This window comes from Heloderma suspectum, chromosome 16 (assembly GCF_057233095.1).
Source record: "Heloderma suspectum isolate Gila_16-S chromosome 16, 16-S_ref, whole genome shotgun sequence".
NCBI lineage: Eukaryota > Metazoa > Chordata > Lepidosauria > Squamata > Helodermatidae > Heloderma > Heloderma suspectum.
In genome coordinates, this window is record NC_139473.1 from 19,895,811 (window position 1) to 19,922,339 (window position 26,529).

General features: G+C 50.2%; 1 protein-coding gene across 1 annotated transcript in view; it reads right to left on the reverse strand.

Annotated features, from left to right (window-relative positions):
* Positions 1-26,529, reverse strand: part of UNC45B (unc-45 myosin chaperone B) — a 49,621-nt gene that overhangs the window by 2,821 nt on the left and 20,271 nt on the right. The window contains exons 7-20 of the mRNA XM_084822682.1: positions 24,628-24,795; positions 23,388-23,556; positions 22,605-22,775; positions 16,933-17,104; positions 14,541-14,841; positions 12,542-12,636; positions 11,536-11,677; positions 10,358-10,498; positions 10,055-10,182; positions 6,577-6,643; positions 5,877-5,990; positions 3,982-4,097; positions 1,729-1,846; positions 588-743 (exon numbers count right to left, since the gene is read on the reverse strand). Coding sequence (XP_084678808.1) covers positions 588-743; positions 1,729-1,846; positions 3,982-4,097; positions 5,877-5,990; positions 6,577-6,643; positions 10,055-10,182; positions 10,358-10,498; positions 11,536-11,677; positions 12,542-12,636; positions 14,541-14,841; positions 16,933-17,104; positions 22,605-22,775; positions 23,388-23,556; positions 24,628-24,795 — 2,058 coding nt within the window. The remainder of the gene's footprint in view (positions 1-587; positions 744-1,728; positions 1,847-3,981; positions 4,098-5,876; positions 5,991-6,576; positions 6,644-10,054; positions 10,183-10,357; positions 10,499-11,535; positions 11,678-12,541; positions 12,637-14,540; positions 14,842-16,932; positions 17,105-22,604; positions 22,776-23,387; positions 23,557-24,627; positions 24,796-26,529) is intronic.

Consider the following 26,529-nt stretch of genomic DNA (forward strand, 5'->3'; position numbering starts at 1 on the left):
GCACTGGCTATCTCCAAAGCGCTTTACACGGGTCTGGGTTTGAAGATGTTCTGGAAAATGCAGCTGGTACAAAATGCAGCTGCCTAGATGCTGTTGGGGGCCAGGAAATCTGAAAAATGTAACTCTGATTCTGCACCAGCTATGCTGGTTGCCAGTCAGTTTCCTAGCACAATTCTGGTCTTAAACTTTAAAGCCATAAATAGGTTGGGGGCTGTGTTATTTGAAGGGCTGCCTTCACCTGTGCCATCCTGCTGTATGTTATGGGGTCCTTCTCAGGTGCCCCTCATTAAGACTGGTTAGGTTGTCAGGCACAAGAGATAGGGCCTTCTTTGTGATGGCCCCAAAAGTGCAGAGCTCCCTTCCTATTGACTTACACCTATATCCCTTACGCCTGACTTACACCTTGTCTACAAGTGCAGGTGAGGCCCAAAGGGTTTCCTCTTCAACGCTAAATCAATAAATGTATACTCAAATGCTTGGGGCAATGTTTGGGCAAACCAGAAGTCCCCGAACGGCTCCATAAAATGGTTTGTGATTACGAAAGCAACTTTACATCACGCTTATGCTAAAGTGCAGGAGAGCCTTACCACTTCGGTTAGCTTATGGCAGAGTTTCTTGTGCGCTGCTGTGAGCATTGCCAGGGCTCCGGCAGCCGCGTTCTGGACTTTGTCATCCTCCTCACCGCACAACAGGACGACCAGTTTGAGTCTGTCGTTCCCATCTGCCAGGAATCTCTCTTGAACCTGGAGGAGGAGAAGGGCGGGGAAATGTATTCAATACCGCCCCTACAACATGGGTGTGGTACGGGGGCTCTATCCACCTGAGAGCCACGTTCCATTTCAGAGAAGCCCTCGGGGGCCGCCTTCCAATGGTGGGCGGGGCTGAAGACAAAACAGATGGGGCCAAAATGCCACAAAAATACCAGCTACAATATGCTGGGTACTGCCAGGAGCTAAGCCTACAAGGGGCATTTCAAGCTTTTAGAATGGGGGACCAAACTGCACAAAAGGAAAGAATTGGGTGTTGGGAGAAAGAGAATGTTGCCATCTGGGGAACCCCAGCAGGCCATATTAGAACCCCCAGAAGGCTGGATTTGCCCCCCCCCCCCCCCCCCCGGTTCTGCAGCCAGGCATAACAAAATCCGTGAGCCATTGCCAAAGAAAGTCTGCCTGGCTACCAGGAATAGGGCTTTTTCTGTTGTGGCACCCTGGCTGTGGAAAGAGCTCCCTAGGGAGGTTCGCCTGGCACCTACATTGTACTCCTTCCGGTGGCAGATGAAGACCTTTTTATTCTCCCAGTATTTTAGCATTTTAGCTTCCTAGTCTTTTAGCTTTGGTGTTTCAAATCTGTATTTTAAATCTCTGCGTTGCTACTAGATTTTATTCTGGTTGTACTGTTATATTGTGGTGTTAATGCTTTCATATTTTCTGTTGTTTTATCCTGCACTTTTTTGGTTTAATTTTTGTGAACCACCCAGAGAGCTTCAGCTATTGGGCAGTATAGAAATGAGATGAAATTAAATACATAAATAATACAGAAAAAATGAACTTTGCCTGGTTAGAATTAGGGGTGGGGTGGCCTGAGGGTTCGTTTAGTTACAGCAGCCTTCTCCGACTACAGCTCCCAGAATCCTCCAGCCAGCCATGCTGGGAGTTGTAGTTCAACATCTCTGGAGGCTACCGGGTTGCAGAAGGCTCAGTTACAGCATCAGGGGAATGGCCACAGTACCTCTTTGTTGACCACAAGGTTGCACATACACTCTGTGGCTGCCTGTCGGAGCTGATCGTGGTTTTCAAACATGTAGTTCTCGATGTCTGGCAGGGCTTTTTCTTTGATGATCTTCAGTCTGAAAAAAAGGGGGTTGGGGAGATTACTGAACATACTTCTAATCTTGGGATGTGCCAGAGTTCTGCATCTCTCGGGAGCTGGCATGTTGCAGCCAGGCTGTCTCTATCTGAGTGACAAGTTTCTCAGGCTAAGCAACGGCCTGTCAGGGTGGAAACTGAGCCCATAGAACCCCTGAGCAGTTCTGATTCTGAGGAGGAACAGCAATCCATGGGAGAGGAGCCAGCTCATCCCTCACAGGCACAGCAGCTGACAGATTCCTCCTGCCAGCATTCCTGGGATAGATAGTGACCCTGGCAGTGAGAGAGTGCAGGAGGGGGGCTTGCTGGACGCTTGGCGCAGACGCAGGGAGCGACGAGCGATGGAGGGCGCGGAAAGGAGGCATAGCGCCCATTTGGCGCGCAAGCAACGGTCGCCTCCCGTGGACCCAAGGGAAAGAGGGAGGAACTCTCCCTAGCCCATAAATTCAGGGTCTGCAAGTGATTCTCCTTCAAACAGGGATCAACTGCTTACCCGGAGCATAGGCTACTCTGCTGTTCATTGCTTAGTCGCTGGTGATTAGCATCTGAAAGAGTCATTAAGTTGTAAAAGGATTAAAGCCTTGAAAAGAATCCTTTCGTCTGTGTCTTGAGTTGGCTATTGGAGTAGACTGAAAGAGGCCGCTAGGGCGCTCCTGACATGGCCAGGCACTGTCTGCAGCTTTTAAAGGATCGGGTGGAACCGTATCGGTGTCTGTGTGTCACTGATGGCTGCCGAGCAGGAACCTGTACTACAACTCTCTGGCCATGTCCATCCAACCGCTATGGTGGTGCAAAGAGTAGAGTGCTCCCAGGGTCCCTGGTTCAAGACCCCCGAAAGTACCAAAGTAACTCAGATCCTACCAACTGGATAGATAAACCAGGCAAATGTGCTTGCTTTGCCCGCTGCCCGTAGGGAGTGTTGCAACAAGTTTTTAGTGCTCTACTCTGCTCAGCGCTGATTCCTCCCTGGCTTCTAGGATTTTGCCTGACATTGCTCACATATTTTCAAGCCAATGTTCAAGTCATAAGGCCTAGAAACTTGAAAGTACTGTGTGTGTTTTTCAGGATGTTGCATGTTGGGTTCATTTCTCCACTGGCATGATGCAATCAAGGAAAACATGGGGCCCCTAACCATCAATCAGATACCATTATTTTTGTTGTTGTTGTCAAGCACAATGCAGAACAGAATTAACAAAAACAAACGCTTTCTGCAGGCTTACAATCGAAATGTATTTCAAGGTTGCGGTGGAGGTAGCCTTGTTAGTCTGTTGCAACCAAAACTACGAAGAATCTTGTGGTATCTCAAAGGAACAAAGACTCTTGTGGAATCTCAAAGACTAACCCATTTGAAATGGCATAAGCTTTTGTGGATTACAATCCACTTTAGTCGACCAAAGCTTATCTTGAATAGTTACTGTGAATGGATATGCTTTTTTTTGTTATGTACTTTTTGTTACTGGTTTTTTGTTTTCGTTTTTCCCCTTGCTTATTGTTTTGTTGTAATTGCAAATTATTATTTTTTTTTAAATTAAAGGTTTTACCATAATACATTGTTAAGGGCGCAATCCTATCCATGTTTAGACAGGAAAAGGTCCTACAATTCCCAACAGGCCCCAGTCAGTATGGCTGGCTGGAAAGATGCTGGGAGTTGTAGGACTTTTCTCTGTCTAAACATGCATAGGATTGTGCCTTTAGGGCGCAATCCTATGCAATCACAGCACAATCCCAGCCAGCATAGATGACTGGAGCATGCAGGGAGTTGTAGGCCTTTTCTCTGTCTAAACATGCACAGCATTGCGCCCTTAGTCTTTTGGGTGCCACAAGATACTTTGCTGGTTTTGCTGGAACAGACTAAGAACAGGCCACTCTCCCTCTGGAAACAAATAAAAACGGTCCCGTGAGAAAAGAGAGTGGGTGTGAGGGCAACAAAATGGAGAAAGAGTGACACCAAATTAAAAGATCTTGGCTGTGTGAAAAGGCATGTGAAAAGACAGAAAGAGAGATCCCGAGGCCCTTCTTAAAGAGTGGGCGGGATCTGTTTGTGCAAATATCTGGAGGCAGTGAGTTCCACAGACAAAGGGGTGCTGAGGCCAGGCGGCCAGCGAGTGTGACTCACCGGAGTTTGTCGCTCCTTCCCGAAAAGTTGGTGAGACCCAGCAGAGCCTCATAGTTCTGTAGCCCGTCTCGCTCGGTGTTCAGTAAGCTGACCAGCGGCCGCACGACTTCATACACCTATGGCGAGAGAGAAGCAGACTATCCAAGTGTCACCTGAGGGAAGCCTTCCCTATTGGCCGTGCTGGCCAGAGGGGATGATGGGGGTTGTAGTCTGACCAGGCTGGCTGGGGGTGATGGGAGTTGTAGTCAAACGCCTCTGGAGGGTGCCAGGCTGCAGGAGGCTGCCCAAGAGAGAGGCCATGGCTTGGTTTCAGACAGGGATGGTAAACACTGAAGTGCCAGGCACTCATCCTGACAGTGCCCCTAGCCATGCCCCCTAGGAGAGTCCAAAAATGCAGGTGTCTGGAATGAATCTGAGCGTGTGGAGATGACTGGCAGCTCAGATTCAGACTCAAATTGGGAACAGCCGGAACAGGGGGAGGCACCCCACCTAGTGAGCTCAGATAAGGCAAGGCTGTCTTCCCAAGACCTTGACACACAGGGGGCTCAGCCTGAACTCCCCCCCGCATTTCCTCCACCATGAGAACCCAGGTTTCGGAGGAGGAGGGCGAGGGGCGTGGTGGCTTGAGGGATGCTAGGGATCGTCACAGAGCGAAGCGGGAAAAGTGAGAGGCAGGGCTCAGACGCTCTGCCAGGCTGGCCACGCGTGGAAGCCAACGTAGGAGGGAGCTACCCTAAGGGAGGGCCATCCCTGCAGAGCAAGTCTGGCCGAGAAGTTCATGCCCAGACTGCTGGCAAGGTCCATCCATTTCGGCACCTCTATTGATATTTGTAGATGTGTGGATTAGACGGTTCTACACAGTCTGAGAGTTTCCTAGAATGTGCTTTTGTAAAGAAGCTGGTTGTTGACTAACAAAGCAGAGTTAGCCGGAAGCCTTGTTTCCTGGGGTGTGTTGACCGCTGTCTTGATCCACATCAACGCGCCACTTCATCTCCACCAGGAGCGGGGCTTTTGCAAAGCGAATGGGGCTTTGCTGCCCATTCAGGACTAAGCCACCCCAAAAGACTTTCCATTGTGAGAGAGAACAAATGTACTGTTGCTGGGAAAATCCATTCCCGCCCGCTCATCCCCAGCCAGAGTCAGGATGGCAACTAGGCCAAGAGTGAGGAACCTCTTTCAGCCCCAGGGCCAAATTCAGTTTCAGAGATGCTCTGGGGGCCCCCCCCCGCATTCAACTGGTGGGCGGGGCCAAAGGCAAAAGGGGCGGAGCCATACAAAAAATGCCAGCCTGTTGCAGCTTCAAGCTCTCACTGCCAGTAATGAAGCTGTAGGAGAGGCATTTCGGCCTTTTAGAATGGAGGAAACACTGCACAAAAGCCGGGAAACCATCAAACGATCAGTGATGGTGGGAAAGGGGGTGGAGACAGAGGAAGGAGGTGTGGCCACCTGGAGAACCCAGGAGGGCCGGATTGGGATCCTGAGCTTGAGGTCCCCCACCCCTGAGCTAAGCTATGAGAGAACAGGGAATTCTGAGGGTGAGGGTGGCAGATGACATCAGCTTCATAACAAAAGGGCCAGCACCGCATCCCTGCGAGGCCTGGTCCCATAACACCACTAACTGCAGAGCACATCATGCGCATGCTTTGCATGTAGAAGGTCCTGGGTTCAGTCCCCAGATTCTCCAGCTAACAGGACCACAAGGCAGGATCAAAGACCTCCTCCTTCTGCCAGGACCGTGAAGAGCTGCACCCAATACTTGGCTAGATAGACCAGTGCTTTGACCCCCATACAAGGCTGCTCTGTGCATTCATATCCCTCTCCAGTTCCTGGAACCCAGTCTGTTCCCACCACTGCCGTGTCCTAAAGATGCTCCCAGGACACACGGATTCACTCACCCTCTCCCCAGGGAACGCCATGTCTGGATTGGAGACGGCAGCAATCTTGGCCAGTGCGTGGGACGCTTTGATCTTGCCAACCTCTGTGCCTTCTAAGGCCAAAGGGATAAGGGCCTATCACAACGAGGAAAGAACAAACAAAGACACTGTAGGGTGCAAGTAATATTTTTACATTAACGCCCCAAAAATAACTGAGTAGTTTCTCACAGTTCCGAATTATTTTGCAGATATATCATGTAAATAGACAACTCTTCTCTCTCAATCTCTCTCTCTCTCTCTCTCAGCATGGCCAATGGTCAGGATGCTGGGAATTGTAGTCCAAAATGTCTGGAACGCACCAGGTTGGGGAAGGCTGCTCTATAGACTCTTTTGGGAGGGATAGCCAGTGTGGTGTAGTGATTAGAGTATTGGTCTGGGACTCAGGAGATCCGGGTTCTAGTCCCCACCCAGCCATGAAGTTCACTGGGATGACTTTGGGAGGCTGACCTGGTTCACACCACACAAGCCAGGGTATGGGTTGAGTGTGGGTTGTCATTGAATTGTGGGGTGTTGTGTGAACTCAGTCACGCTAACAACCATGGCTAGCTGGGGAATGCTGGGAGTTGTAGGACTTTTTTCTGCCTAACATGCATAGGATGGTAGGACCTTCTTCTGCCTAAACATGCATAGGACTGCTCCCTGAATAAATACAATCCATTACCTTTCCACCACCTTGAGCGACAATGGTACCACGGTCTTTGGAGTCTTCACACAAAGCGAGAAAAACTCTGCCAAAAATGGAAGTAGATTTGGTATAAACATCTGCCATTGTTATCATCATGACTGTGTCACTCTCACATAAGAAGAGGCCTGCCGGATCTGGCCAAAGGTCCATCAAAGGCCAAAGGACCACCAGATGCCTCCAGGAAGCAGGATAATAAAGGCAACCATCCTCTGTGATGCGGCTTCGAGCAACTGGTATTTTTGGAGGCTGACTGCCTCTGAATATGTCAGTTCCATTTAGCCCCCTGTGACTAACAGCCAGTGCTACACCTCTGCTCTGTGCTATCAGGGGACACCATACTTTACAGAGTAGTGAACAAGGTGACAGATCCTGGCCCCACAGAGCTTACAATTTAAGGGTGGAAGTCAGGCATTCTCAAATGTGAAGGAAGTGGTTGCCGCACACATTGTCTGCCCCTGTGGAAACAAACACTCTGGAACGCAGCAAGCGTTCACTTTCACCACACTTTAGAACAGGGGTGGGGAACCTCAGGCTAAATCCTGCTCTCCTAGGGTCCCAATCTGATTGGTCCTGAATGCCAATCACTGGGAGGTTTTCCAGCTTTTGCATGGTTTGCCCCCCATTCTAGATTGCCCAAAGTCCCTTATTAATAAGGCAGCGGACATAAAAAGCGTGAAGCTGTCCACGGATCAAAGGCTGTTTAATACATTAATTGGCTTTTAAAAGACAATGGTCAATTTAAATACTCCTCTACGTCCCACCTCTGTGGGGATCTCTACACCAGCCTAAAATCCTGCATTTAAAATGGGGCTTTCTGCTTCCATTATAAATACAGGATCACAACGACTCCCTTTTCCATCCGCTTCCTTTTCCCCCTCCCCTTCCACCTTCCTCCCCATATCTAGGTCTTCCGTTATCTTTCATTGATCTCGCTCTTCTTCCTTCCGCTTTCACTCTTTTCACGGAGGGAACTCAAGCGGAACACGACGGGGTAATTTGATAGCTCATTCTCTGCAATCTGTTTAAAAACAGAGCAAAGGGCATTTAGTGCAGGAGACACCCTGGAGGTTCATGGCATCATGTAAAGAGCCCACAAACTTCCGTGAGGGAGCAATCTCAGACGCAGGATAAAAGCTCCATGTGAAGAAAGCCTGTGCCCCACCAGTGTGAGACTTACACTATGGTGGGATGTGGCAGAGGGCCTTCTCTGCTTTGGCACCCTGGTTGTGGAATGCCCTCCCTTTGGAGGCCTGGTTGGTGCAGACACAGGTTTCATTTTGGCGCCAAGTTAAAATATGGCTTTTTACCGAAGTCTTTGAGAGCTAATTGGATTCCCTGAGTTTGTACAGTTTTAACTCTTTTATTGTTTTAGATTTTAAATTGTTATTAGCTAGCTTAATGATTTAATATGTTTTAGCTATTTAAATTATCTATTGTTTTACACTGTTTCAATTTATTTTATCTGTACGCTGCCCTGAAACCCTAATGATATAGGTCGGGATACAAATGTTTTAAATAAATAAAACAAAACAAACTAACTAAATAAATAAATAACATATGTCTAAGCATTACACAACCACAGTGCTGGCATAACGCTCTCACCGTCCAGCCATGACTGGAGAACTTTTAAAGCCCTGTAAGGCAGGGGCAGGGAAGCTCAGGCCCCAATCTAGGGTTCCCCAGATGGCAGCGTTGCCTTTCCCTCAACCACCGATCATTTGGCGTTTCCCCACTTTTTACACCCATCCTAAAAGGCTGAACTGCCTCTCCTAAGGCATAGTGACTGCAGCAAGAGCTTTCAGCTACAGTATGCTGGCGTTTGGGGCGCCGGCATTTATGCCTTTGGCCCCGCCCTCCCCTGGAGTGCGGCCCCCAAGAGCTTCTCCGAAATGGAGCGCGGCCCTCCCTCAAGCTGAGCGTGGTTCCCAAACGCTGCTTTAGAACATACAAGAGGGGTCTGCAGCAAAGTGTTGCGGGGTGTAGGTGCCCGTCAAGTTTCCAAGCCCTCCCACTGAATAGTGAGGCAACAGAGCCTCGCTGTGCAATCTACAAAGTCTTGGTTTTGTCCAGAACACCTCTTCACACCCAGTAGCGCCTGCGCAGGCTTGGAGTCGTCCTCTGAGCCCAATTAGCTAAGCAAAGCAAGGTAGCCGCCTACCGACTAAATGGACGGTGTCCTGCTGTGCCCCACAAGCTTTTACCAGACCACTCCTTCAGACAGGGTCCTCTGGGCACGCAGCCAATCTGGCAGACTGCCTCCCACCTCCTCTCAACTCTGCCCACTTAACTCTGCAGCCAACTCTGGGATCTGACAATTCCAGTGCTCCTTCCCCCTCTGACAAAAGATGAGTTTCCATGGGCTCGAGGGCAGGGAGGTAGTCTCTGAACCTGGGCCTCCTGTTCGACAAGCTCTTGAGAAGATTCTTCCCCGATTCCTAGAGAGGGAAGAATCTTCTGTCTCGATGGGGCTTCTTCTAGCTCTGCCTCTGCATCTGACTCAGAATCTGAAACCGAACCAGGGGGCCTGGGTTCCATCCTGACAGTGCCCCTGCAGAGGATGCCCGCCACTCAACCAGACCCTCCTCCGAGACGTTCCATTCCATTCTGTTCTCCCCATATTCCATTGCACTTTTTCAACTGACGCTCAACATTCCATGGCTACTGAGCACAGCCAGTCCTCTTTGGGTTGTTTTGGGGGACATTTGCCCCCTTTTGTTTGTTGTAAGATGTTTTGTGCCCGACACAAACCCCTCACTTCCTCCTTGTCCAGTTCCAGATGTGATCCTACTCCTCCCTTTTCCTCCGTGCAACCATACTCATGTGCAGTCTTGCCATTTTCTGTTTTAGGGTAGGCATCTATTTTTTAAGACTTTTTTTTCCTACTTCTGCAAACCTTAGGGCTCCCAGAGCATGCCATCTCCCTCTTTTTTGACAACATAATGAATGGCACGCACCCCCAGACTTCACTCTTAATAGGAATGGTGCCTGTCTTCCCCCTAAAATACCCATTCAGTGTGTGTATACATACTGGGGCAGAAATAGGCACAATCTTGGTTGTACGCTTTGGTCATGGGATCCCCAAGTTGGAACATGAAGTCTTTTAAAGGTTTTGACATCCCTGCATTAACATTTCAGCCTTTACTAAAACGACTTCTCGGTTGCACCCCATTATTTCCTGAGATTCTTAAAGAGCATAAGTGAGGAGAGCCAGTGTGGTGTAGTGGTTAAGAGTGTTGAGCTGAGGCTTGGGAGATCTGGGTTCGAGTCCCCACTCGGCCATGAAGCTCACTGGGTGACTTTGAGCCAGTCACTGACTCTCAGCCTAACCTACTTAATAGGAGTGCTGTGAAGATAAAATGGAGAAGAAGAAGATCATGTAAGCCCCCTTGGGTTCCTTGCAAGAGGGAAAAAGGTGGGATATAAATATAGTAGTAGTAGTAGTAGTAGTTGTTACCTGGCCAAGAGCTCTTTGGTCTGATCTGTCAAAATGGCGCTGTCTGCCTTCACCATGCAAACAAGGGCAGAGATGACTCCAGCTTTGATCAAACGTTTCACCCGCTTGACAACAAAGTCCTTTTTGTCCTGAGGGAGGGGCAGGGGAAGAGAAAGGAGGAACAATTATGTCTAGCTTCCATCTCAGAGCCTGCCCCAATCTGGTGCTCTCCAGATGAGTTGGGCACCAGGTTGGGGCAAGCTGCTCTCTGGAGTTTTCCTGGTCATCAACAGAATCCGGCGATACCAGCAACAGCCCGCTTACCTTTGGGTGTTCCTCGGGAACATGCTGCTTTGAAAACTTGGCCAGCTGCACAAGTTCCGGGACAAGCTCCTTGACATCGTAGCTGTTGGTGCAGTTCACAAGGACACAGGCCACGGAGTACAAGATGGTCTTGTCACTCGTCTGCATGCGGCAACATTTTATTTCATTTACTACATTTCTATACCACCCAGTCGCCAAAGCTCTCTGGGTGGTTTACAAAGACTAAAAACCATTCAAAATACAAAGTGCAAAACCATTTATATAAAAACATATAAACAGACAGCACTCACAGAGACAAGACATATATAAAAACTATTTTTTAAACCATCGACCAAAGACAATTCAGGACCTGACATTTTCATTCAAAATACAACATTGTACATAATATAAAAACCATTTACATACAGACATATAAACAGACAGCACACACACACGTATCTAAACTATTAAAAAAATCCATATGTTGCCAAATGCCTAAGAATAGAGGACAGTCTTAACCTGGTGCCAAAAGGATAACAACGTTGGTGCCAGGAGGGCTTTGCTGGGAATCAGGGGGCCACTACCAAGAAGGCCCTCTCCCTTGTTGCCACCTTCCAATCCCCCCTCAGAGGAGGCACCTGGAGGAGGGCCTGAGATGATGAGCATAGATACAGGTATATTCATTAATGGTACCATCTGAAAATCTTTTCAGACAGTACCATTAAATATTTATGTCCAGGAGATTCCTCATTTGAACCCCACATCTCCTGACACCTCTCTTCATGTATCTCAGGGTGCAGAGCCTCTTTCAGCCCAAGGGCTGAATTCCATTTTGGAGAAGCTCTCAGGGGCCACATTACAGTAGCAAGCAAGGCCAAAGGCAAAAGGGGAGGAATAAAACATACCGTTGTTGCTTAAAGCCTTGCTGCCAGTAACTAGGCCTTAGGAGAGACATTCTGACCTTTCAGAATTGGGGGCGGGAGCCTTCACAAAAGGCCCACTCCCTTTTGCCTGCAGCCCTGCCCACCATTGGAATGCAACCCCCAAGAAATTCTCCAAAATTGAATTTGGCTCTTGGGCTGAAAGGTTCAACACCCTTGATATCCACACAGCAAAAAATCCCCACCCATGTGCAATTCTGCGCGTGGCGATCTGCATGCATGTTGCCTTCACACGTGCGTGTTTGTGGTCACTCCTACCTTGGCTAGTTCAAACATGGCTTGCATGGCCGGCTCGTCTTCCACGAAGTCATCCTTGACGTCAGCATCCAGAGTCAAGTAGGCGAGTCCCTCCACTGCCCATTTCCGAGTGCGTGTGTCGATGGCGGGGTTGCACAGCCATCTGAATGAGCGAGACAATCAGGATGTTTCTTGCACTTCAGAAGCTTCAGTGGGACAAAAGCCAAGTGTCCAAGAACGAGGCTTTTGTCCTGGGTCCCTTTGCCCCACCACTAACCTCCTATACCCCAGCCCCACTGTGTAGTTCTCCGGCCACAATATCTCTAGGGCTGCCCCCACCTCTGCACCCCAGTCCTTTTGTTTCTCCATCCTTTGGATTCATGTGAACAATTGATACAGCGTCCCATGCCTGTTGCCTTCTGCTACCAAAATCAGATTGATAGCCATCACAAGCCAAATAACACCAGTCTGTAACAGCTCGCCTGCTGAAGAGATCTGGAGATCTCCAAAGCTTGCACATTTTTGGCAATCTTTCCTTTGGCCTAATAAAGGTATTACACCAGTCTTCCACCAACCTGGCGCCCTCCAGGTGTGTTGGACTACAACTCCCATGATCCAACCGGCTAGCATGGCACCTGGCTGTCCCCAGGCTGGACCTTGCTGGGGGATTCTGGGAATTGTAGTCCAACACTTCTGGAGGGCACCAGAACTAATATGGGTTTTGGAGTTTGACTATTGGTCAGCACAGCTACCTTTGCGTTTTGTAAGAAAGCAGTTCCTTCCACACAATCAGATACCGCGCAATTCGGGGGGTTACTTACTGAAGAGAAGCAGAAGGAAGCGGCACACAGGCAGACAGAGGTCTGGGGCAGAGTGTGGAACCTTCCTTCAAACCCCCTCCCCGCCACCGCGCTGGCTCCCAAGCCGGGGCGTTGTTGTTTTATAGGAGGGCCCGCCTGGGCCTGGGCCCCGGATCTTTTTAGGAACCTAGCAACACCCCTGCCCCCAAGAGAGACCTTCCACTCACTTCCGGCATTGTCTCGCCAGCTTTTCGGTAGACCCTTCAGCGAATTGCCGCAGGCCATAGTCGGTGCCCCCAGCTGAGCCCAGCTTGCAAAGGCCCTGGCAAGAGAAACAAGAGGCCATCCGTTGGCTCAGTACTGCAGAGGAGGAGCCATTTACCAAACTCTAATGCTGGGGTGCTGAACCTCTTTCAGCCCGAGGGCTGAATCCAATTCTGGAGAAGCTCTCGGGGGCCATATTCCACTGGTGGGTGGGGCCAAAGGGAAAAGGGATGGGGTCAAAATGCCAGATGTATTTGCATATTTTAGTGTAAAGCTCTTCCTGCCAGTAATTCGGCCTTTGGAGAGACATTTCAACTTTTGGGAGAAACTGGGCAAATGTTGAGAAACCATCAAATGAGAGGTGGTCAGGGGAAAAGGTGTGTGGCTGTCTGGGCAGACCATATTTGGCCCTTGGGCCTTAGATTCCACACCCCTGCTCTAATGTGAAATTGAAGTTCTGCATCTACACAAGCTAGTTTTTCAGAAAAGAGCACTGCCCCCCTAATCCACTTGTTCAGCGACCCATCATCCAATTCCTGCTTAACTAAATAGACCACGAGGATCAACCAAAAGAGCCAGAGCAATTCGAAGCCCCTGAAACAAGGAAGACCTAGGAGCAGCCCCACTGAATCGGACCCCAAAGGCCCTAGTTCAGCATGCTGCTTCCTACAGGAACCAGCCAGACGGCTGCAGGAAGTCCACATGGAAGGCATGAAGTCAATTGCCTCCTTCTGTTGTTTGTCCCTTTTCAGCTGCTACTGAGAAGTATACTGACATTAGACAGTAGTACTACCCCACTAGGTGGACCAGCAGGCTGATTCAATATAAGATGGGTCCTTGAATAAAGCCAAGGGTGGAGAACTAAGTTGCGGGGGGGACCCTCACCCCACCCAGTCCTCTGTGGGCTAAATAATATCAGGGGGCATGTGACCAATGGGTCATCCACCAGGTATGTTGACCAAGACCCTGTTTCGACCAAGACCCTATTTTGCTGCATGCCAGCCTCTCCCAATGGGAGAGGCCAGCACACTGCAAACCCCCCCGACCCCGGCTGAGGTGAGCTGCGGACACTTCACCTGCATGGCATTTTCCCAAGTGGGGAGGGCACCATGCAGGCAAAGCCCCCCTGACTGGGTTGGCTCAGTCGGGGATTCTTCACCCGTGCAGCCCCCTCCCCAATGGGAAAAGACTGGTAAGTTCCTGGGACTTCACGCACTCTGCCATCATCCCCATAGGGGTGGTGCACTGTGCATGGTGTACGAAGGAACTCAGCTGGCATCCAGCGCGGTTATCTCTGATCTGTGATCAGAACAGTGGGGATTCTTCACTCGCTGTGAAGACTTCACGGGCCAGATGGGGAACCTCTGCAGGCTGGATTATGCCATAGGCACCGGGTTAAATTCAGGCATCTCCAGTTCATGGACCTGTGGAGCTAGCAAGTTCAAGAAGACCTCTCTCTGCTTGGCACCTTGGATAGCCACTGCTTGTCAAAGTAGAGGATACCAGTCTATGTGGACCCTTGATGACACCTTCAGCAGAGTGATGCCATCTATGGCAGCTTCAAGTGCTCAACTGGGCTCATTGCAAGCATGGTGTGCATGACTGTCCTGTGATGACCGACTTTTGCCTTGTGCCCATGGCAACTGCTCTCTGCTTCCCGGCAGCCCCACCAATTAACTGGGGCACAAATTTCAGTCCGCTTAAAGCTCCAGTTGATTCACTGTGGCGACTAACTTTCCCAACCTAGCACCCTTCAGATGGTGCCACTCAGGGATGATGGGATATGTAGCCCGACACATCCAGAGGGCGCTGGGGTTGGGGAGGAAGGAAAAATTCAAATCTGCAGCCCTCGTGACCAAGGAACAGACATGGTTCCTTAATCCAAAGGAATCTTTGGATAATCTTTCGATGCGAGCCCACGTTGGTCAGCAAGCATTAAGTATCTAGGCTAATGGAACTGACCACCAGAGCACGGATCTTGATCTTCTCGTTGTGGGTCTTCTTGTAAATTTCCTTCAGCAGGGTGATGCCGTTGGTGATGATGAAGGTGGCCCGACTCAGTTTGGTCGAGGCATGGATGAGGGCTTCCACAGCCACCAGCTGATCGATCTCTCTCTCGGAGCCACAGAGGGCGACCATCATTTCCATGACGCCCTTCATGCCAAGCAGCTGGTTGCCCAAATCGAAAGGCCCTTGCAAGATTCCGGATACTGTCTGGATGGCATGCAGAGTCTTGTCCATGTCCTGGGGGTCAATTTTGCTCCTAGAGGCAGGCAAGAAGGAAGGGGGAGACATTGCAAACTTTGGATGAAGACAAATGTAGAAGCGCCTACTCCACACTCAAGCCAAACATATACGTACATTTTCCTCTCCCAGCGCAGCGCCTGTTCATAGCTCAACTGCAGGGAGATACACGCGGAGTTACAACGGACTTCCACTATCAAAGGTATCACACTTTTCGTGTGTGAAAGTCCTGCTAGGTTCTGTCGATCATAGTGGGCGTGACATATGTGAGCAGCAGTGGTGTAATGTCACCTGCTACCCCCCTCAGTCTTCCATGTTCCCTCTGAGCTTAGCCGCAATCCTCACAGTAGCTGGGCGGGGGGGGGGGAGCCACAGCCCAAGGCCACAGTCGCTCACTAGACTAGGCCGCAGCCTGATGTCACAGTTGCTCACTAGACTAGGCTGCAGCCCAAGGCCACAGTCGCTCGCTAGACTAGGCCGCAGCCTGATGTTACAGCGCTCACTAGACTAGGCCGCAGCCCAAGGCCATAACTAGGCTGCAGCCTGACGTCACAGTCACTCACTAGACTAGGCCGCAGCCCGAGGCCATAACTAGGCTGCAGCCGATGTCACAGCTGTTCACTAGACTAGGCCGCAGCTCGAGGCCACAGTCGCGCACTAGACTAGACTGCAGCCTGACATCACAGTCACTCACTAGACTAGGCCGCAGCCCGAGGCCATAACTAGGCTGCAGCCGATGTCACAGCTGTTCACTAGACTAGGCCGCAGCTCGATGCCACAGTTGCTCAGTAGACTAGGCCGCAGCCTGACGTCACAGTCGCTCACTAGACTAGGCCGCAGCCCGAGGCCATAACTAGGCTGCAGCCGATGTCACAGCTGTTCACTAGACTAGGCCGCAGCTCGAGGCCACAGTCGCGCACTAGACTAGACTGCAGCCTGACATCACAGTCACTCACTAGACTAGGCCGCAGCCCGAGGCCATAACTAGGCTGCAGCCGATGTCACAGCTGTTCACTAGACTAGGCCGCAGCCCAAGGCCACAGTTGCTCAGTAGACTAGGCCGCAGACTGACGTCACAGTCGCTCACTAGACTAGGCCGCAGCCTGAGGCCATAATTAGGCCTCAGCCTGACATCACAGTCGCTCACTAGACTAGGCCGCAGCCCAACGCCATAAGTAGGCCGCAGCCTGACATCACAGTCACTCACTAGACTAGGCCGCAGCCCGAGGCCATAACTAGGCTGCAGCCGATGTCACAGCTGTTCACTAGACTAGGCCGCAGCCCAAGGCCATAAGTAGGCCGCAGCCTGACATCACAGTCGCTCACTAGATTAGGCCGCAGCTCGAGACCACAGTCGCACGCTAGACTAGGCTGCAGCCTGACGTCACAGTCACTCACTAGACTAGGCTGCAGCCTGAGGCCACAGTCGCTCACTAGACTAGGCCGCAGCCCGAGGCCACAGTTGCTCAGTAGACTAGGCCGCAGGCTGACGTCACAGTCGCTCACTAGACTAGGCCCCAGCCTGATGTCACAGTTGCTCACTAGACTAGGCCGCAGCCCAAGGCCACAGCTGCTCAGTAGACTAGGCCGCAGCCTGACGTCACAGTCGCTCACTAGACTAGGCCCCAGCCTGGTGTCACAGTCGCTCACTAGACTAGGCCGCAGCCCAAGGCCATAATTAGGCCGCAGCCTGACCTCACAGTCGCTCACTAGATTAGTCCGCAGCTCGAGGCCACAGTCGCACACTAGACTAGGCTGCAGCCTGACGTCACAGTCACTCACTACACTAGGCCGCAGCCTGAGGCCACAGTTGCTCAGTAGACTAGGCCGCAGCCTGAGGGCACAGTCGCTCACTAGACTAAGCCCCAGCCTGATGTCACAGTCGCTCACTAGACTAGGCCACAGCCCGAGGCCACAGCCGAACCCTAGAGTATATCCCAGCTGCAGGCTATAAGATTCCTGTTCCAAAACCTAGGAGTCCACAATACAATCCTCCACTGAATGGCTTGGTTCCGATTCCCTTTTTCTGTGTAAGAATTCCGAAGACAATCTAAACCCTCGCTCCATTTTTCAGCTTGGCCATCCTTGAAACTTCAGCACAAGAACTCACTTGATGTACTCTTCACAGATCAATCTGAAATTGTCTCTTTCCGGGTCGCAGCGCAAGTCGTCGTACAATTTGTTCAGAAGAACCGAGGCCGTCAGCTGGGAGTTCTCTGTCAAGGGTAGGCAGTTGGGCATGTCTGGAAGCTGGCCAGCAACTTTCAGGATCTTTTTTAGACCTGGGGGGACAAGGAGGTGGAGACCGGGGGACACACAGAATCAGCTCAAGTTCAAGGGAAGGGAAGGGGAGAGGAGAGGAGAGGAGAAGCAGGGCCATTCACCAGCCCTCCTGAAAGATTTTTGCCCCCTCTTCCCTCCCTGTGCCCTTTTCCTTGTGTGTCGTGTGTTTTTAGATTGTAAACCCGTAGGCAGGGGTTCCAGTCTTATTTTACTGATGGGATGTAAGCTGCTCCAGGCAGCTTTTTGGCTGACGAGCGGGATAAAAACACTTTAAGTAAGTAAATAAGTAAGTAAATGCAGTGAAACAACCCGTCGAAGTTGATAGTCGTAAGGGAAAAAAGGGGGGAAACAGAACACAGATAAATGAAGTTCAAAGGCGCCAGGGGTCTCAGCCTGGGAACACTAGCAATAGGAACAAGATTTGATAACCCCTGCCTCAACACCAGAGGTTTACCATCATTCTCGACTGTGGTGCAGGCCACCGCTGCGGGTGGTCAGAGGGCGGCATTGCAGCTATCCGCTCAGTGAGGATCCGGGGACACATGGGGGGCCAACGGGACTCCATTTGGCCCTATACGGCTGCTGATTTTGGACTGGCTGCTCCTCAGGAACAGGCGGCACAGGACAGGCGAAGCTGCCACGGCTGAGCATTTCTCCAGCCACTAGCTCAGCTGCGGAGGCTTAGCCCGCATGGCGGCTTCCCCACTGGGAAAGGTGCTGCACCACTGAGTCTCCTGCCCACATCCCCTGCTGTTATCTTCCATCACAGATCGGAGACAACAGCGGAATTCCTCCAAGAGGCGGAACTTGGAGGGCAACTCCTGCACCCCAGAGGAATCCAGGAAGGCTCTGCAGGCCAGATGGGGAACCTCGTGGGCCGGGGGCTCCCCTCCCCTGAGTTAATGGGGCCTAGCCTGCTTCAATAGCCATCAACGCTGATGCTGCAATCGGAGGACAGCAAGGCCACTTCCTCCGGCCAGATGGGTGTTGGCAAAATGGCCTTCTCTTTTGCGTAAGAGAAGCTGGAGCTTCCGAGGCAGACCTCCGGGTCTAGCTCTCAGAGTGAATCCCTCTCCCAATCCAATCCACATCCCCACAAAGATGAGGAGTCGGACACTGGGATATTGACACATTGCTGTTGTCACGTGATGGAGAAGGGGGCTGAAGACCCCTTTACCTCCGTCTAGCCTTACATGCAAGTGTGTCAGTGGGCAGGGCTGATATTGTTGGTCCTTTGGCCTTTGATGGGTTCAAAATATGGCCCTGACTAGTAATGTCACCAACCTGAAGAGCTCTGGTCATCAGCTATTTTTACATGTGGACCACTTTGAGGAAGAGATGGAGAGTAGCAAGCCCCCTCCCCACCCCTCATGTGCCCCCACAAAGTGGACTGTCAGGAAGTTCTATTGCCTTAGCCCCCCCCCCCTTTTCTGTCCTCTCGCATTGACATCTGAGGGAACCAGCTGACGGTAATCAGATTTAGCTCTGAGGCTCCTGGTTGCTGATCTCTATTGCAAAATCTTGACCATGACCTGGTTCACACATAACCCTAACCATGTTTTATTTAACCTGTGGTTTGTTGCCCCACCCAGGGTTTGTCTGGCAGACAATTGAACAAACCATGGTTTGTTTTCTCGATCCCTGGCTTGTTTGTTTCCTTCCTCCTTCAGCCACTCCTTCCCCATATTCCAAATGCCTTTGAGGCAGTTTAGTATTGGCATGTAGAGTGGCTGGGTTTTTTTTTTACCACGCTTGTCTGCTGCCTCTGTAGCAAAACAACCCATGTACAACCTCTGTAGCAAAACAACCCATGAACAACCCACAGTTCTGGGTTCACACGTATGTGACCCATGGTTTATAAAAATCCAGAATTCACAACCCAACAACAAACCATGAGCAATTGCTGGATTAACTCTGGGTTGTTTAACCCATAAAGTTTCTGGGTTCACACATCATGAAACAACCCAGGAATGGGGCATTCCCTGATCAGGGGGTCGGGGAGGTGCCACCATAACTGTGGACACGGGTAGGGGGAGGTATGGCGTTGGGGGATTAACACGCCAGCTGAGGAGGACTGGACACCTTATGGCTATCCCCTCTTCTGGTTCTTCCCCCAACCTGGTGGTTCCTGGCAGCCTTACCTGTTGCCCTCGGGTCTGGTGCTGCTGCTGCTGAATGCCAGGTCGGTCCAAAATAAAATCTCCCTCATCCATGATTTGATTGTGGATGAGGGGGCTGACCTGGTGTGTATTACTGAGACCTGGATGGGGGAACTGGGAGGGGTCACAGGGGGGTCCAGCTGGGCCCTCCTGGGTACTCGGTGCAGCACCAACACCAACTCGAGGGTCGGGGAGGGGGGTTGCTGTGTTCTATAGGAATTCAATCCCTCTCTCTAGGCTTCCTGCTCATTCGAGTGCAGATCTTGAGTGTCTGTACCGTGTGTTGGGTACCCGGGACAGCTTAGGGATTCTGCTGGTGTACCGCCCACCCTGCTGCCCATCAGATTCCCTGCCTAAGCTGATGGAGGTGGTCTCGGACCTGGTGTTGAGGACCCCTAGGATGATGGTCCTGGGGGATCCCAACTTCCATGCCGAGGAGGCTGCATCTGGGGCGGCTCAGGACTTCACGGCCGCCATGACAACCACAGGGCTGTCCCAACATGTCATCGGCCCAACACATGTAAAAGGATACACGCTAGATCTGGTTTTCTCGACTGGGCAGGAGGATGGTGATCTGAAAGTGGAGGAATTAACATCTGTCCTTTTGTCATGGTCAGATCACTTCCTGCTGAGGTTTAGACTTTTGGCACCCTTTCCCCTCTGCAAGGGTGGGGGACCTATTAAAATGGTCCGCCCCTGGAGCCTAATGGTTTCCGATGGATTCCAGAGGGCTCTGGGGGATTTTCCTGCTGGTATGGCTGGTGCTCCTGTTGAAGCCCAGGTCGCTCTGTGGAACGCAGAGATGACTCAGGCGGTTGACACGATCGCGCCCAAGCGCCCTCTTCCTCTGAGCAGAGCCCGGCCAGCAACTTGGTCTGCACCTGAGCTGAGGGCAATGAGGCAAGAGGGGAGACGGCTAGAATGCAGGTGGAGGAAAACTCGTGCCGAGTCTGACCGAACACAGGTCAGAGCTCACTACCGAGTCAACTCTGTGGCGGTGAGGGTGGCAAAGAGACAGTTCTTTTCCACCAGCATTGTGTCTTCTCAATGTCGTCCAGTGGAGCTTTTCCGAGTGGTTCGCAGCCTGTTACATTCCAGGGAGAGAGATGGTGGAACCCTCGGTGGCACGCTGTGATGAGTTTGCACGGTACTTTGAAGATAAAGTCGCTCAGATTCGTCATGAATTGGACACCACGATTAACGCAGTTCCATTAGTAGAGGCGTTCAGAGCACCGTCTGGTCCAGTTTTATTGGATGAGTTTCAGTTACTGAGGCCTGAGGATGCAGACAAGGTGCTTGGCCAAGTCCAGTCGACCACTTGTATGCTTGACCCTTGCCCTTCATGGCTTATTACATCAAACAAGGAGGGGAGGTCCGGCTGGGTCCAGGAGGTTGTAAATTCCTCCTTGAGAGAGGGAGTGGTGCCGGCCTCTTTCAAAGAGGTGGTAATCAGACCACTCCGAAAAGGCCTAACCTGGACCCAGAGGATGTTAACAATTATAGGCCAGTGGCCAACATCTCCTTCCTGGGCCAGGTGCTCGAGTGGGTGGTTGCAGGACAGCTCCAGGCACTCTTGAATGCAATGGATTATCTAGATCCATTTCAATCAGGCTTCAGGCCTGGTTTTGGAACGGAAACTGCCTTGGTTGCCCTGTGGGATGACCTCTGCTGGGAGAGGGACAGGGGGAGTGCGACCCTGTTGATTCTCCTAGACCTCTCAGCGGCTTTCGATACCATCGACAGTGGTGTCCTTCTGGATAGGTTGTCTGGGCTGGGAGTTGGAGGCTCTGCGCTGCAGTGGTTCCGCTCTTACTTGGATGGCCGATTCCAGAAGGTGGTGCTGGGGGATTATTGCTCTGTGCCATGGCAACTGTGCCATGGGGTTCCACAGGGCTCTATTTTATCCCCTATGCTGTTTAACATCTACATGACACCGCTGGGGAAGGTTATCTGGAGGTGTGGGCTGAGGTGCCATCAATATGCAGATGACACCCAGCTCTACCTCTCTTTCTCATCAAAACCAGGTGAGGCAGTGGCTGTTCTGAATCAGGGCCTGGGCATGGTAATGGACTGGATGAGGGCCAATAAACTGAGATTCAATCCAGACAAGAAGGAGGTACTGTTAGTGGGTGGTTCATCTGCCTGGCTAGGTGATATTCAAACTGTTCTAGAGGGGGTTGTACTCCCCCTAAAGGATCAGGTTCATGGTTGGGGGTGCTCTTGGACCCAGAACTGTCACTTGAGGTACAGGTGAACTCAGTGGCACGGAACACTTTTTATCAGCTTAGGCTGGTATACCAACTGTGCCCTTATCCGGACAGAGACAGCCTAGCTACAGTTCTCCATGCTCTGAAACCTCTCATCTGGATTACTGCAATGCGTTATACGTGGGGCTGCCTTTGAAAACGGTCCAGAAACTTCAGCTGGTCCAAAATAGGGCAGCAAGATTGTTAACAAGGACCGGCCAACAAGCTCATGTTATGCCAGTACTTTTCCAGCTGCGCTGGCTGCCAGTCTATTTCTGGGCCCAATTCAAAGTGCTGGTATTAACATTCAAAGCCCTTAACGGCTTGGGGCCAGGTTATCTGAAGGATCGCCTCCTCCCATATATGCCTGCCCGGACCTTAAGATCATCCTCAGTGGCCCTTCTCCATGAGCCCCTGCCAAATGAAGTGAGGCGGGTAGCTACTAGGAGGAGGGCCTTTTCTGCTGTGGCACCCCGGCTGTGGAATGAGCTCCCTAGTGAGGTTCGCCTGGCACCTACATTGTATTCCTTCTGGTGCCAGGTGAAGACCTTTTTATTTTCCCAGGCATTTTAGCTTTCTAGACTTCTAGCTTTGCTGTTTTAAATCTGTATTTTAAATCCCTGCACTGCTGCTAGGTTTTATTCTGGTTGTATTGTTATATTGTGGTTTTAATGTTTTTATATTTTAATGTTTGTATATTTTATATTGTTTTACTGTGCGCTTTTTTGTTTTAATTTTTGTGAACCTCCCAGAGAGCTTCGGCTGTTGGGCGGTATAGAAATGAAATAAATAAACAAATAAAATTCCTGGGTTGTTAACTGAAAGCAGAAATGACCAGTGCACAGGAGGCAGCATGCTCATCACTTTGCTTATCCCTGGCAATTCCTGGGTTAAACAATCCAGCAATTGCAGCATGATGTACAAACTGGGTCCCCGGCTTCTCTTTCTCAGTTGTTTGTGGTCAATAAACAATGGTTAGTTACTGCAGCTGGGTTCGCACAACACAACAGCCCAGAATTCAACAACCCATACTATGGGTTTGCATTACATGCGAACCCTGGAAATAAGAAAGAGATAATTTAACTTGTGCATACCATTGTCAATCACAAATAGGGTGCGGCTGTTGTCATGGTTTCTCAGGTCCTGTCTCGGTACGTTCTTATTCAGCAAATTGAGAGCCCGGTCCCGTCCTTGTCCAGATACCTTTTTACTGGGAAGCATATCTAGGAGATGAACAGTGATTGCCTTCAGATCTTTCTTCGTGTCTGCACAAAAGAAGAAAGCAGTGTAAGACAAAAAATAATAATTTAAAAAATCAGCTAGATCAACACACTGGTACATATGTGAGTCCCATTCTGTGGTCCCTTGAGGCCTGCAAGGTAAGCTGGTTGAAATATTAAGGCAGAAGGGGTGATAGAAAGTAGGACCTTGAATAGCTCCAAGTGGGTCCTGCTGGCTGGAAGTCTCTCCCAACAAGAGCCATAGGAGAATGTTGTCTCAGCAGGGAGCTAAAGCCAACTGAAGCCTTATGTAAGCTGACAAGATTATAACACGATCAGCTCTAGCCCTCCTGGAGGAGCTGAGTAGACTAACAGTCTGCTTCAGGCCCTTGCCTGAAGAGAGAAAAGGAGAGGTAGAGAAAATAAAGAAAAGGACATGACAGAGAAAGAGAATGGGTGGCTCCACCCACTTTTGTCATTGGACCTACCCAATCACTGGCTTTGGCCCCTGACAGGTTATCCCGGCAGGAATGCATCCCTCAACAGTATAGTGGTGAGGAACCTTGTTTTGCCAACACCATGCTGGCAAACTGTTGTGAGGATCACTTGTGAATCCACCCTTAGCAAGGTGGCCGAACTGCTGCCGGTGCTACTTACCCAGCACCAGGGCATCCTCCTTCCCATGCTCTTCCTTCTGGCCCTCCCCAGCCAAAGACTCGATGATGGACTGCAGAAGGTTGGCAACAGCCAGTGAGATCTCTTCGTGGTCTGTGGACATCCACAGGCAAATATTGTCGATTCCCAGCACATGAAGGATTGCGGTGGCCTGTCCAAAGAATGAATACAACATTATTTTTGGTCCAATTAATGGTCAACGGGTGCTTCCAGACAAGGCTTTTATCAGGGGAGGAGATTCAGACAATGTTGTCTTCCACTTAAGAACATAAGAACGTAAGAAGAGCCCCGCCGGATCAGAACAAGGGTCCATCTAGTCCAGCATTCTGTTCGCACAGAGGCCAACCAGCTGCCCACGGGAAACCCACAAGAAGGACACTAGTGCATCAGCACCCTCCTGCCCATCTTCCCCAGCAACTGGTGTAACCCTCCAGTGTTTCCCTACTACTTGTTCCATCTTCTTTCTTACTGCGGAAAATCTGTTAAGGAGAAAAAGACGGCGCAGCTGCACAAGGCCTTCTAATTGGTAGCGTTAAAGGCCTCCGTCCAAGAGCATCCAGTGTTTTCTCATGCATACGCTACAAAAAAACTAATCTGATCTTTTGCTCAGCCAACAACACCTGAATTCTGCAGTGTGTGTGTGTGTGTGTTGTGTGTGTGTGTGTATAATGAAAACAAAGCAATTTTTGCATATTCTGATTTTATTTTATTTTTTGCAATTCTGCATAATGCTTTTAGGAACATAGGGGCTGCCTTATACCGAGTCATTCCCTTGGTCCAATTAACCTGGTATTGTTCACTGACTGGTAGAGGCTCTCCAGGGTTTCAGGCAGGAGTTCTTTTCCTGTTCTACCTGGAGATGCCAAGTATTGAACCTGGGAACTCTGCCAGACACTGAAGCCCAACCCTGCCTGACAGGTGGACATCTTATTTGGCAACCACCGTAGCTTCCGAGATTTCACCTGGTGTCGCCCACTTCTGCATAGCTTGTAAACCTCAAGGTCTAGAAACTTCCTACTCTTTTGAAAAATGAAACCCAAGAAGGAGGCAAATCTCTGTGTCGGATACTGTATGCTGAACATCTTTCCTGTGCTTTGATGGATTCACAATATACAAACAGCCCTGACGAAAACCTGTTTCGTCTGAACTGAAGGCCACCCACGTCACCCGTAGGCTGCTGTGAAGGACTAATGGAAGACTTCTAAAGCCATGCCAGACTTACTCGTGCTTTGTGCGCCATACACATCTCCGAAAGGGTCCGTACCGCCGCGAGGATCAGCTCTGGGTTTTTGGTTTCAATCAGCCTCACGAGCAGGTTCAGGCCATTGTTCTGGAAGATTCTCTCAGCTCCCGCTTCTTCCCGACCGAGGACAATAAGATTGTTCGCAGCCTGGTTTGAAAAAGAGGGCGAAAGAAATGGGAGGAGAGGTGAACAGGGGAAGGCCAACAGTTCTTCTGTTCACGGCTTTTAAATAATCACAGTAAAAATTATGTTTTTTTGGGAAATCCAGAATTTCATGCAGTGACGGTCATTGCAGAAAGCAGTGAAAGGATATTCTTAAAAACATACACACAAATTATGACTGCACATTTATTCCTTTGCACGAGATAGATATCAGCGTGAAATTACTGAATTACAATTCATCCAGAGATTCAACTCTATCTTCTTTGGTTTGAATAAGGACCAAGATGTGTTGTTGTTTTTTAAATCACACTACATATGTTAATTGCTTCACCCACGGCAATGATAACAAAGAATCTTGTGTTAGGGCAACTCTACACCAGTCTAAAATCCTGCATTTAAAACGGGGCTTTCTGCTTTGCATTTTAAATGCAGGATCACGACGACTCCCTTTTTCACCAGCTTCCTTTCCCCCTCCTTCTCCCCGTATCTGAGTCTTCCATTGTCTTTCATTGATCTCACTCCTCTTCTTGCCGCTTTTCCTCTTTTCACAGAGGGAACGCAAGCGGAAGATAGCTCGTTATCTGTGATCTATTTTAAAAGGAACAAAGGGCATTTAGTGCAGGAGAGCACGCACACCTGTAAAGAGCATGCAAACTTCCGTGAAGGAGTAATCTGAATTGCAGGATAAAAGCTCCGTGTGAGGAACACCTTGGTCTTTAAAAACTAACTTTCGAGGTCATGAAGTGGACGGTGTCCACAAAAGCTCATGCCAGAATAAGGGTGCCATCCTCTGCATGTTTAGACAGAAAAAAGTCCTACAACTCCCAGAATGCCCCAGCCACCCATGCTTGCTGGGCAATGCTAGGAATTGCAGGACTTTTTTCAGTCTAAGCAGAGGATGGCACCTTTAATGTGTTAGTCCGTAAGGTGCCACAAGACTCTTTGTTGTTTTTGCTGAACAGACTAACACGGCCCCCTCTCTGGACATTACCATGATGTCTGTGTTGTCACCCAACAAAGTTGTGTGAATGGCAACTGTTAAGGTAATCATCACTAGCTGTATTTTTGGCATTTCAATCCCCTCTGACAACCCAGTTTACATCCCCCACACCCAGCATGCGTATATCACTCTGCCAATTTGAGGTTAAAACTCCCTGCATCGGATGTGAACTGGACAGTGTCCAGAAAGCTTATGCCAGCATGAATGTGCTAGGCTGCAATCCTATGCAGTAGCGTAGTGGCAAATTCCGAAGTGCAGGGTCCCTTCGTGACAGTCACAGCCACGCCCGCAGCCACGCCCCTTCTAAAATTGTACAACCTTGTAAGATATGCAGCCTTCAGCTGGGATCCAAAAACAGGGCAGCTGAGAGCAAGGCAGCAGTATTTCAATTGGACCTCTGCGAAAAAATGCAGGGGTGTTAAAATCTTTTTCACTTGCTCACTCAAACACAAACATTTGGGGTTTTCAAAATATGGTACTCTATGGAAGCTTCATCCTCTCAACTCAGCCCTTGGGGACAGATCCCTACTCATTTAAACAGCCCCCTTGCACACTCCCTTAGCACCCCAACATTACCCATTAGCCTTCCCTAAGCTCCTGCATTATATCTCTCCCATCCTGCAACGGAAATGTCCACACATCAGCTGGATTGAACCCCCCCCACCTTTCTCTCCTCCCCCCAACTTATTTTTTTCTGTTTCCCTTCCCTCCACTGGGGT